The 13,555-nt window shown below is 36.2% G+C and overlaps 2 protein-coding genes across 2 annotated transcripts in view; both read left to right on the top strand.

Moving 5' to 3' along the window:
* The first annotated feature begins 4,502 nt into the window (after positions 1–4,502).
* On the top strand, positions 4,503–5,622 carry LOC134302257 (uncharacterized). Its single transcript, XM_062987292.1, has 5 exons — positions 4,503–4,539; positions 4,652–4,726; positions 5,167–5,256; positions 5,427–5,444; positions 5,561–5,622. Exons 1-5 carry the CDS (start codon positions 4,503–4,505, stop codon positions 5,620–5,622), a joined length of 282 nt encoding a protein of 93 aa, XP_062843362.1.
* Positions 5,623–12,646: 7,024 nt separating this feature from the next.
* xrn1 (5'-3' exoribonuclease 1) overlaps positions 12,647–13,555 on the top strand; it is a 23,667-nt gene continuing 22,758 nt past the window's right edge. The window contains exons 1-2 of the mRNA XM_062988154.1: positions 12,647–12,845; positions 13,534–13,555. The exon at positions 13,534–13,555 is cut by the window's right edge and continues 211 nt beyond it. Coding sequence (XP_062844224.1) covers positions 12,771–12,845; positions 13,534–13,555 — 97 coding nt within the window. The 5' untranslated portion in view covers positions 12,647–12,770. The remainder of the gene's footprint in view (positions 12,846–13,533) is intronic.

Raw genomic sequence — 13,555 nt, 5'->3', positions numbered from 1 at the left:
CTTGAATGAAATGGAAGCCGGTCACATCCCAGCCGACGCCGCTCACACATCTGTCCAGACTTTATAGACTCATAACGCTCGTAGCTCTTAGCTGGTGATACCATATATGGCGATGTTTAACATGTGCAATATTGTTTTGGGGATGCTTTAGATGAGCCTGACTTTGTGTTTGTTGCGTTTTTGTGCTCCGCATCCGGAGCGCAGGGTTCAGGTTCGTGTCCCATCTCTCTGTAGCTCCCGTGTTTTATTCAATCTAATGATATTTAAAACTGTACATGGTTATTTTACATGATTGTTGTGATATAAATCTCATGTATAAAACACGTATGAAGTTAGAGCTTTATTTTTGCAACAACAAATAAACCTGAGCTTACTGATGTTGTGATGTATTGCTATACATGCTACATAAATGTGATATGAATGAATGTTATATGAAGTTTTATGTTTGGATAACGTCGAACTCTCAGGTTATAAGCAGCATTTTAAATCAAATGTATAAATATGTATATAAATCTAGAACATACGGGTGATTATGATTGTGATAGATGGAGCTCATGATTATTTATTTATAAGCAGAAGGAAGAACGTGAGCAGAATTCACTGATATATAAACCGTACTGTCAATTTTACCAGCATTTTAATCTGTTTATTTATTCATTCATTTAAAAAATTTAAATAAAAGTGTCGGATTTTTTCTAAACTTGTTCTGATTTAATTTTCTTGAGAACGCTTCAGTTCACTGTATAAAGATATATAACAATCACTACCATGTTCAGGAAAACATCTTCAAAATGGGAACCAGTGCCACTTCTTTTCCCCCGAGAGAGATCGGTGCAGGCACTGATTGCACCATGGACGAGACGCCAGAGATGAAACGGAGAGTAGTGAGGATCGACTAAGAAGAAGAGATGTAGGTGCAGTTAGCTTGTGCAGATTACGGATCTGTAGAGCCGCTGTGATGTCAGCTCAACCACCAACCCAGGGTTGGACAGGGAGGGCAGGACAGCGCTCTAATTGGTCGAGGACTGTTTCTGTGAATTGACCGGCTTTAATTGATTTCTGTGAAGCTTGTATGTGAATCATCTGATTGCTAACAGGAAGCTTTCCAGCCCTGCTGAGGAAGATGATCATCTCTGTGAGGAGCATCAGAGCATCAGAGCCGACAGTCCGCGCTGATGTTTAAAAAGTGTACAGAGCTGAAAACGTCGATGGAAAGTGATGTTCAGAGTGGCACAAATCCTGTAAGGCGATTGCACGGATTAACCAGGTGTACTTAAATCAACCTGCTAATCCTGTAAACTAAACGGCACATTTAGACCCACAAGCTCTGCAGCTTCTCCGGCTCAGATTTTATTATTTTATTGTTTTGGAGAAACGTGAAGCGCCGTGGACGCCCTCCCGAAGAATCGTCATCCATCTGAAGTGTTAAACGGCGTGGAAGGGAACGTTAAACGTGGACAGATCACGTCAGGGAACAGGAACCGTGGAAGAGTGGAAGGTCACTGACATGGAGAGACACCACCCAAAGTAGCTCAGGCCTGAAAATACCCACGGAACAGGACTGAGGTCACCTCTGTCATCCAGTCCAGGCCCTGTCCTGATCCAGCCCTGACTCAGCAGCTCTGGGATGAACCGGAACATCAACTGAGCATCAGCACCAAGCCGTAATTCCCATACACAGACACGAGCTTCTGAGAAGCGCGTCTGTTGTTCTAGATGAATCAATCAATGTTTTTAAAAAAGTGAGTCTGACAAACTCACAGTTTGGTGTCCAAATACTTTTGACTGTATAATTCTGTATATACAAAAACTTTTGCTCAGTAAATAAAATGCTGGTTTGTTTACTTGTTTTGTTTGTTGTTTTTTGGCAGAACTAAACTGGGTGCGAATACTTTTGTCCATACTGGTGTTAAACACACATAGATTTCTATATTCACATACTGCCCCCTACTGATCAGAAATAAAAGCTCAGGTCCTGCAGCTTGTCCAAATCAAAGCGTTTAAAAACTAAATCAACACAATATATAAATAATTTAAATAAAAAATATAGCATTTGTAGTGTGATGGTTGTAGCACTGCCTGAGTTCTGTGGGTTCGAATCCCGGGCTGGACTCATAAATACAAAAGCTGCATGGTGTTAGGTGACACGTCAGTGCGCTCACAGTGCAGGTCCCAGGCCCGGATAAATAAGAGGGTTGGTTAAGAAAGTGCAGATCAAACATGCGGTCGAATGATGCGCTGTAGCGCCCCCTAACGGGAGCAGCTGGACGAAATCAGTCAGTGTTGGATGCAGTGACATGGACCGCTGGTGAAGATTAAAAGTTAAACATATTTTCCTCGTCATTTTGTTTTTAAGAATCCAGCTTCGGTTTAGGGGTGTAAGAACTGCTGAACCTTTTATAATCTGATTCTTTTTGCAGGTTTTGTTTGGTTAGATTTTACCCTTCGTTAGGACCACTGACCCGCTGTAGATGAGTGAGCGGGTGAAGTCGAGATGATCTGGAGTTGATCAGTAATCCAGTTTAGATCAGATCTGCACGGGCGTGGTTAGTCTGTAACAGAACTGGAAGGTTTTTCGGGCGTGTGAGCGACACCCTCACTTTCATTCAGCACGTTTTCACCGTGAGGAACCTGGAATGATGAGATCAAGTGGATTAACAAGCTTAATGTTACACCAAGGCATTTTACAATGTATCAGGTTCCCTCAGGGATCAGGATCTTGTATAGAGAGTAACGCTCAGCTCTCCGTTATTCACCGTCTCTGTGCAGCGTCCCCGACCAGCCAGCAGAGGCCGCTATGAGGGATTCCATCAGCCTGCCCACCCTCAGACACACACTTCTTCTTATTAATATTATTAAGTAGTGGTGGTAATAATACTGGTACTACTAATAATAATAACATTAATGATAATAATAACAGAAATAATAATAATAATAATAACAGAAATAATAATAATAATAATACAATAACAGAAATAATAATAATAATAATAATAATAATATAATAATAATAATAATAATAATAATAACAGTAATAATAATAATCAATAATAATAATAATAATAATCAATAATAATAATAATAATAATCAATAATAATAATAATAATAATAATAATAATGTAATAATAATAATAACAGTAATAATAATAATAAATAATAATAATAATAATCAATAATAATAATAATAATAATCAATAATAATAATAATAATGTAATAATAATAATAACAGTAATAATAATAATAAATAATAATAATAATAATCAATAATAATAATAATAATGAATAATAGTAATAATAATAATGTAATAATAATAATAAATAAATAATAATAATAATAACATTGTTGTATTTGTTTGTTGCTGTACTGTAGGAGGTTTTTGCTCGGGTGTTTATGTGTAATCCAGCATGACTGTGGGGGTGGGGGGGTCCGGGGGGATTGTGAGGGGGGCAGTACAGCTCAGAAACGCGCCGGACTCACAGCTGAGAGATTAAACACGATTTATTTGCTGATTATAAACTAATATTTCAGGTTTTATTGTTGGATTTTGGAGTGAAATGAACGTGAGGAAGTGAAAATTCACTCCACCTTTAATAGACTGAGATTTTTATTATTATTATAAATATTAATATTATTCCTGACTGATTTAGTATCGACTCTCAGAGGTGAGTGAATTATTATTATTATTATTATTATTATTATTATTAATAATAATATTTTATACTTTCCTCTCATCCTGTATAAAGTGTGAATGTTTATTACTGCAGTTTCTTATTTTGACTTTATAAAGAAGAAAATGAAAGAGAAACTGTGCAGCTCCTCACATTTATCCCGATCTGTTAGATTTCATCTTTATTTAAATTAAATCATGCAGAATCGTAACAGTAAAGAAATGAAGTTAAACATGATGTAGGGTGATTCATGGCACAGTAACGATCCATATGTTCAGTAACTGCGTCAGAAGTTCATGTTTGACTTTCATCTGAAACTCCTGGAGATTTAAAACTTCATGTGGTTTGTTAAATATTGCATAAACATTCACACCATGCACATGCAACTAGATTTGATTCCTGCTTTTATTTTATATTTTATTTTATTCTGATATTTTTAGAAACAATTTGGCCCAATAACAAATTCCACACAGATAAGAATGTTGATGCTGCAGGACGCCAAACAATCCATTCAACAAAGGCAGGAAAAGACTGAAGTTAGATAGTATTGTTTAATAGAAGTTTGATTCTTGTTTTTGGCCAGGGTCTGTGGGGAGTGGGGTCTTTTTCACGACATTTTTTATCAGGTAGTGACCAGGTACATGCACGACTGAATCTTATTCTCATCTCTTGACCAGTTTGGGATGATAGCATGAAAAAAATTGGGTGAAATGGACCCTCCACACAGACAGTGACCAAAAACAAGAATCGAACCCGTGTAGCACAGAAGTCTGATATATTTAGAATAGATTTAGAATAGATTGGTATAAGGCATGTCTCATTGCTGGCAGGATGTCTCTGGGGGTCCAAGTGGGTCTGACGTACCGCTGTATTAACAAACTTGGACCTTTCCTTTCCAACCCACCTTAGTTTTAACAGGGTTTGGGAGCAGCACTGAGAGCGCACTGACAAAACAATTTTTATCTGAATGTATTTTGCAGCAGACGAACTCATGGACAGTTCAGAAGTGACAGCTGGGATGAAACCTTCAGGAGTCGATAATCACACTTCAGCAGGTACAAACTGTTATAATATAATCAGATCTCGCTCTCGCTTACCCACCTACGTACTCACGATTATTATTCAGGTATGAATTTCTCCAGAAGGGGGAGCTTTTGGACCCTTATATGATGAGCAGTCGGAGTAACTCGTACCAAACACGGCTGAGCTGAACTCAAGGTTTCACAGAAGGAATTAATGGAAGTTGAAACAGCTCAGCACAAGCTGCACTAATTAGATGTGCTAAATGTATTAGGACGCTTCATTTACTGTAAACTGGGTAATGGGATGTACTGAGGTCGACCGTCCCTCCCTCAGACACAGCCAGTGTTTGTGGATGCCCGGCTAGTTGATGAGCTTGTCATTAATCAAGCCTGATGACTGTGTTTGTGGGACTGTCACCGGGTGTTGGGGGGGGGTTCATGATACTGCAAAAAAACCTGTGTTCTTATTTCAGATACGTTCATGTTAGCGGTGTTAGCTCCAGGTTTGGCAGCGTTAGTTTTTCTCACGCTGTTTCTTCTCAGCTTCCTGATGTTTAAAACTGGTGAGTTACAAAACTTTCAACTATTTCTGTGGATGGTCGTGATTTTTCTTTCCGTTAGTGCAAATTCATCATAGTGAAGAAAATTTCTAAGAACTTTAAATCATGTCAGCACCTGAGGATCTACTAATAAAGTTTCTCTTTTTCTTTTGTCCTTTTATGTTATTTTTTAGGAGCATCAGGAACAGGAGGTGAGATTTTTTTTAATTAATATTATTAATCACAAGTTTATCTTTTCACTCAGTCATTTTAATGCCATTTAATATAAATAATCTAAAAATAATCACTAACTTTGATCTGTTTTTAGGTGTTATAGGTTCTATTATACACTACCCTGCTAACAACAACCGAGCTGAACAACTTAACTGAAAACAACTATTATTCAAGATTCAAGAGTTTTATTGTCATGTGCACAGTAAAACCAGCAGTTACACTGTACAATGAAATTCTTACTTTGTACGTCCTCCAAACGTCAATAAGTATTATACATAAAACAAAATTAAACTAACACAATAAGAACTTAGTATAAAAAACTTTTTAAATATAAACTTAAGCTATAAAAACTTGTATGTACAATGAGTAAAAATAGAAATAAAAGTAAACTGAGGTAGTAAAAAAAGGCACAAAGTAGCAGTTGTTTAAGGTGCAGAAAAATTGTGCAGTTTAAGAATATAGCAGCAATATATTAATATAGCAGCAGAATATATTATGTTTGATTTTCTACAAAATTCATCAGTGTCAATATATCTGTGACTTACTGAGTAATGCATTTATTAATAATATACTTTATATTAATATACGTATATGGCTTATAGAGTTAAGGATCTAATTACTCTACTTATTCAAGGGATCTGTATATTATTAATATTTACCATTTTACCATGTTCAGATTGTGATGCTGCTTCATGTAAAAGATTCTGAACTATCATGACCGTAACACTGATCTAAACTCATGTTTGCTGTTTAGGTTAGATGTATTTTTTATGCTTAATTCTGATTAGTTGGATTATTATTTACCATGTTAAGCTCTCACTGGGACTCAAACCTCAGCAATGGTGGGGATAGCGTGTTGGACCCCTGCACCCAAAAAAATGAACTTCACTGTAAAAAAAAAAACAAGTGTAAAAAAACGGTATTTTTCTGGCAGCAGGGGCCTGTAAAAAAACGGGAAAAAACTGTAAAATTTAAAACAGAGATAAACTGTAAAAAAAAACGGTAATTATATTTACCATAATTAACATCTATCGCTGTAATAGGGCCAGTGATAGCTCAGTGGTTAAGGTACTGGACTAGTAAACAGAAGGTTGCCGGTTCAAGCCCCGCCACCACCAAGTTGCCACTGTTGGGTCCCTGAGCAAGGCCCTTAACCCTCAGTTGCTCATTGTGTAAGTCGCTTTGGATAAATGCTGAAAATGTAAATGTAATTTTACAGGAAATTGTCCTATAATTTCATGAAATCTTCTACTTTCAACATATACTAATTGTTAGAACAGTGTCATACACCTCTAAAAAGACAGAAAAATTATCTTTATAAATGATTAAGAAAAGTTTAAGTACAGATAATTACTACTATTATCACAAAAAAATAGCATATAAAACAAAAACATGTAATTTTACTTAGCAAAAGCCCAATTTTAAATTAATTGTCAGAGGTATTGCAAAAAATATCTGTTAAATTGTCTTTTTTTATTATTTAAGTACATTAATAAACTGTCAAAATAAAGGCATTTTCTTTCTCTAAAACATAAGTTACCTGTACTTTTAAATTGTTATTCTTCATTTAAAAAATATACAAAATACAAAAATTTGAAGTAGGTTAAGATTTGTCTGCATAATACTTACTGTGAAATTTTGCAGCTGTTACATGTTATATAGAACTTTAGATCATATATAGAACTTTATAAATGCAGTATATAAATAGCTTTTGTTAATTTCAGCTTCAAAATGGATCAAAATCCACCACAGTTCAGCTATTTTTGACCCAAATAATTTTCACACAAATGAACAGTAAGTGTAGAAACAAAGAGGCTTTAATGTTATGGCTGATCAGTGTAAGAATCAGATCTAACACAATACAGCATACAATAAGTGCAATCAGAATTCATTTCAATGGAAAATGTTTAACAAAGCAGCACACAGTTAAGTGAAATGTCTGCAAAACATGGGCATGAAACACTTATAAATCTGAATTATGTACAAAAGTCAGTGCCAACATTGAAGTTTTTAGAAAGTGCAACCACAGTGGAATTCGATAAACAGTACGTCAAGTATAATACTCAGTATGGAATACATCTCACTGAATAGCTTGGTATTTAGTAATTGAGCTTTATGAGACAGTTAGCATCTAGTTCCAAAAACACATCAAAACACATGGAGTATATCAAAAGTGTATCGGAATGTAGGAGGGTTCAAAATCATAAGGTTATAAATATATAAGGCATAAATCAGCCCGAACTGCAAAGGCAAGGAACACACTGCCCAGGTCTTCTAGAACCACTCCACCTTCTAATACCACTCCAGTATTGGCAGGGGGGTCCATGGCTTCAGCTCCCTCAACTCTAGTCACATAGATCCCCAGAACAGTCTCCTCAATCCCCCGTTCAGTTGCAGCCATATCACCATCCTACAATGGAACAAGATGGTACTTAACAGTACACAAATTTCCATTTAGGACTTAACATATCTGACATCTCACTTCAACCTTTATTTCAACTCAGATGTACATTGGCCCGAAAAGATGGGGTGGTTGCTGTAACAACTCAGAGGAAACTTGTGCTTACCTTCACCCTCCTAGCGCTGATGGTATTGCGTGATTGGGGGAATCCTAAATTGTAGATGAAATTGGATACTATTGAAATTAAATACAAATAAAAAACTACTAAAGAAAACTAAAGGAAATCAAAATCAGCAAGACAAATATTTATAAAGAAATACCAGCTTAAATAAGAAAAGACATAAAATACATAAAACAAAAAAAAGTAAAAGAACCAAACAGGATAAATAATAAGAATTTTTTCTTCTCTTACATAATCTAAACTTAATCACTCAGTGTTCAGTCAAAAGTAGCTCAATGTTCTTCAATTTGGCATAAAATGTAGAAAAAAAAATTACCAGTAAAAGGTCAGTCCAACTGCAACTACACATTTCCAACCATCTGTAAACAGAAGATACAAAACATCAATTATTTTGTTGTAAATAACTAAAATATTATTTCTATGGTAAATACTTTAATATTACAAATAAATTGATTATCCAATACTGTTTACATGTGTGTGCTTTCCAGGATAAGTCACAAAACTCAGGTTTGTAATGATACTAACGTTACAGAATCACTTTGTTTAAGTTGGTGCAGAACGTGAGCGCCAAACGAAAAGCCGATCCCCTCAGGCTCGAGCTGCCTGCTCACATCTTAGCTAGCTAGGTTGTGTCCATGTTTTAATGCACTCGCACCGCAAATATTACACATCTTTTTATTTTCTACCTTCTTTTAATATACTTCCACATGAAGTAATTTAAGCCATTTTTACCTTTCGGGAAAGAATCTTACTGCCACAAGTTGAGAATACTGGCTGTTGAACTTGACTAGCTTAGCACTAGCTAGCACCACAGCAGTGCAACGTTTTCACACACAGCGCAACCGGACTTATACAGTCAGCCAACGGCAATCTATTCAAATCTGCCTCAAGACTTTAATATGATTCACAGAAACCCTGGAAAGATGTTAATAAATAAATCACTATAAGCAGGTCCGCCGTTAGCGTTAGCACGATGTTTATAATAAGATAAACATCAGGATTAGCATGCAATTAGACATATGGAAAAAGATTTTGTAAAGCTTCACATTACCTGAGATACCATTGAAACACAATGTGCCTTCACGATGTATTGCGTAATCCCCGGTGCGTCATATCCGGTTTCACCTGATAAACTTATTGCATTAAGTAGTTCCAAGGAAATAAAGCAACTAAGTAAAGTTGAGTCCATGAATGGTTCATTTATTTGAGTTAAATAAACACAATGCAGTCATGTTTAAATCTAAAATGTAATTGATTTGTGTCACACCAGCATATATTCTTTACGCAAAACCAACAGGCACTCAAATTCTTTTTTTTGAGTGTGTAACTGGTAGGTTAGAGCATCATTTTATATCTGTGGTGCTCTGGTTGGAATGTGCACCCAACATGTTGCACAGATGGACTGTAATACATTTTTCTGTGTATTGGGGAATGTGGGGATGGGTAAATTATGCTTGATTTAAATATTATGAATGTGAGAATAAATCACAGTTAATAACGTTTTAAATTTGACTATGGTTTTACACAGTTTGTATGAATGCACTTATTTAACAATTCAATCTTTAAATTAATAGAAATGCATAAATAAAGTAAAAGTTAAAATCTCTTTAAATTGTATTGTTGCCTGTCTCATAAGGTAGGCAATACCTTTGTTTTTCCAATGTATGTATATAAAGTAGTGGTTAAGAAATGCAAAATTACAAAATATTTCTTTCTTTGCTCACATATTTTCTTGCAATTGTACATTTTTAAATGCATTATTAACAGTATTTTTATGTATTTCACAGTGATATATCGGCATAACAAAAGGTTTCTTTTTGAAAATTACAGAATATTCTGCTATTTTTGTCAATGAAAATTACTTTATTTTTGCAGTTAGTTTTGTTAAAAGTGTCATCTAAAACTGTTAAAAAACATTTTCATTTTTACAGATTTTTTTTGGTAAATCACATGACACTTTTCAATATACAGTTTATTCTTGTAATTTTACAAAAAAATTCTGTCTTTTATAAATACAGGGAAAACTGTAAAAAAATGTTTATTTTTTAGTGTTGTAATACATTCAGATTTGAAACTTAAATCCTAAATTTAACAGAAATTGGAGGAAAAACGACTAATATTTATCAGGAAAGGAAAGATAGGTAGGAAACACGACCTCAAACGCTTCTCCACAGCCCCACCCGGCATGGTGGCTCGGTGGGTAGCACTGTCGCCTCACAACAAGAAGGTCCTGGGTTCGATCCCCGGTGGAGCGGTCCGGGTCCTTTCTGTGTGACAAATGTGCTCTTGACTTTTGGCTCTAATCTAATGCCATAGACTATGGGCTAAAGGTTATGTGGACCATGGTATTACTCCAGTCAGACTGTCACCAGTGTTTGTCCTAGCATGTGCTCAGGGAATTGATTCAGTGGACGAAAGCCTCTTGGTGTCATCATTTATCATCTGCAGAGCGAGCATGTGTTGAGAAGGCATTACAGGGCCAAATAGATTAAACTGACAAAGAGGACTTACTAGACCTCTTCACAAGAATGGGATCTGATAGCCCATAAAATCTCATTTAATTTAAAAACAGATTCCGTTTATTCCTGGAAATGTGTATGACTATGTAATGTTTATGTTTTATATACATGATATTAAAAAGTTTTGTTTTGCAGTCATTGTCCATGTCTGTCAATGTTGAAACCAAACTTACAGTGAAGCTTTCATTTAATTCCTCAAGTGTGTGTATAAATCCAGTGCTTGAATGGAATCACTTGGGAAACTCATCTGAGATTCTGCTCTAGTAATATTGCAGAGCTGGTAAACATCAGGGTCACACGGTACTGTTGATCGAAATGTACAAGCACTGAAGATCAGCTTAAGTTTTCAGTGCTGTGCAGCTCATGACATTTGGGCGCCCACCTGGAACGTTGTGGATTTGGATGGTCTGATAACATGTGAATTCCATACTTTCATTGTCTCATCGAGTTCATCCTGCAGTAGATATAAATAGATATAGATATAATCACATTCTACATGTATTTTCTCTCGGGTGGCTCCAAACCCACCGCATATCTGATCAGGAATAACTGCTATATGAGGTCATGTTGTAAAACCCGGCGGGATTTTTCTGTTACACAAAACTGTAATGATGTAATCATGAACATGTTTAATGTAATCAAATAATAAAGAATGATTTTTCTTTAATGTATACAGATAATATATATGCATTTATTATTAGACTTTATACATTAGTGATTTCTTTCTGTTTTAATTGCATGTGGATATTTTAGTTGAAACATTTTTAACTTATAAGAATTAAAATTCATTAGCTCGAATTTTCCACACGGTGTTTTTCTTTGGTGGGACAACAACCTTTAGAGAACTTAAACCACCCGTTTTGGGGAATGTTCCCGCCTTCCCTTGATGATTGGATAGTTCTTCATACTTAAGCGTTCACTGATTGGGTGAAGAGAACAAATACGCTCGAAACACGGAACACTACTGGCCAATCAAAGTGGAGAACGCAGAGACGATCGATTTGAAAAATATATTCGATTCTGATTCATGTTAAGAATCGATTCCTGAAATTGTTATAAATGATAAACCTGATGGGTAATTCATGTACAGACTGCACCTGTTATTGGGTTTTATATTTTGTCTTTGATTCCTGCTGAATCTTCATTATTCCGTCCACTTTCTGACATGCAGCAGTTTAACTGGCAACAAAACAGCTACAGAACATGATAATACTTGATTGACAGTAGATACAGTGTTGTTGGGTTTAAATACCAGACTTTTTGTTCTTCAAATATCCTTTTGGTACATTCATGATTTGCATGTTCTCACTGTTTTTCATCTCCCAATAGGGGCGGCACGGTGGCTCGGTGGGTAGCACTGTCACCCCACAGCAAGATGGATTTGATTCCCAGGTGGAGCGGTCCGGGTCCTTTCTGTGTGGAGTTTGCATGTTCTCCTCGAGTCTGTGTGGGTTTCCTCCCACAGTCCAAAGACGTGCAAGTGAGGTGAACTGGAGATACAAAATTAAACTGATGAATCTTGTGTAAGCAGTAACTACGTGTCCTGTCATGAGTGGAATCAAAATGTGTAAAACATGACAAATAAATAATAATATAAATAACATCTCACAATAACTTGCGATATGTGGATTGGCTGGTTTAAAGTACACAGAGGTGTGAGTGAGTGATAAAGTGTGTGTGTGTGTGTGTGTGTGTGTGTGTGTGTGTGTGTGTGTGTGTGTGTTTGATGCCCTGTAATTGAATCTGTGCTCTGTCCAGGATGTATTCAAACTGTTTGCACATGTTACCGGACTCACTGCGGCCCTGACCATGATAAAGTATTAATTCAAAATGAATGAACTGGAGAAAACCATTACATATGTAAGAAACCTACTCTATTATAGGAAGAACATGCTAAACTCCGTACAGCTAGTGACCAAAATAAGATGTGAACCCAGTTCACCTGGACCTTAAATACTTTGACTCGTTGATCTCTTGATCGACTCCCAGTCTGTCGAATTGTTGAATCGGTTCTGATGAGTCGACTCCAAGTCCGATCGGGGAGGCGGGGCTTGTGTGAATAGAGGTGGGAAGAGAAGCGTAACCATAACCGCTAGAGCCTACACAGCAATATCAACTGATAGCTTGAAGTTTATGTAGCTGCTTAATTTTCTTTAGCAGTCAGATTCCTCTCCGTTATTATTATTTTATTTAGCTGTTTAATATGGGGGTCCCTAAGTTTTACCGCTGGATTTCAGAGCGATATCCGTGCCTGAGTGAAGTGGTGAAGGAGCACCAGGTTTGTTTGTGTTGGGTTAAAAACACACATTTTGTTAATATACTCGTTTATTATATTATTAATATCAGTATTCAGTCATATTCGTGTTCGTGTTTATAAAAACAGCCTAATCGCGTTGTGGTCATCTTTTATATTTAATTAACAAGGCTTTAGATCTGCCATTTAGCAGCTTGGCTAAGGCTAACATTAAAAAAATATACAGGGCTTTGTTCCAAATCGATATTAATGTAATCTGTAGTGCACTAGATAGTGTGTGTAGATTATTGTTGTATATAGGGTTATGTAGTGCACTTAGGTAGGCGTACTGGAAGAATTAGGACAAATATACAGTTGAAGTTAAAGTTCATACAATTACAAGCGACGTGTATTCATGGCAGTCTTTAGTATTTAATGGCTTCTGCTGGCTGTTCTTTTCTGTGACTGAATAAGTTAAACTGGGTCAAAAATATACGGACATCCATTAATTCCCCTTGTTCAGCCTTGTTTATGGAAAACAAGAGCTCGAAGATTCAGTCACAGACCTGGAACATTTGCAGAAATCATTAAAGTCACCAAACCGAGACGACCATGACATGCGTGTGTGTGTAAACCCTTGACCTGGCTGTTCCTCTGATGCATGTTCCGAATCCCTGCAGTGCTGTTCTGAATAAACTTGATTAATATTCAGCGGGATGTTTTATGTTCACAGATCCCAGAGTTTGACAACCTGT

Source organism: Trichomycterus rosablanca, chromosome 25 (genome assembly GCF_030014385.1).
Source record: "Trichomycterus rosablanca isolate fTriRos1 chromosome 25, fTriRos1.hap1, whole genome shotgun sequence".
NCBI classification, from domain to species: Eukaryota; Metazoa; Chordata; class Actinopteri; order Siluriformes; family Trichomycteridae; genus Trichomycterus; species Trichomycterus rosablanca.
This window is presented reverse-complemented; position numbering and strand designations above follow the sequence as displayed.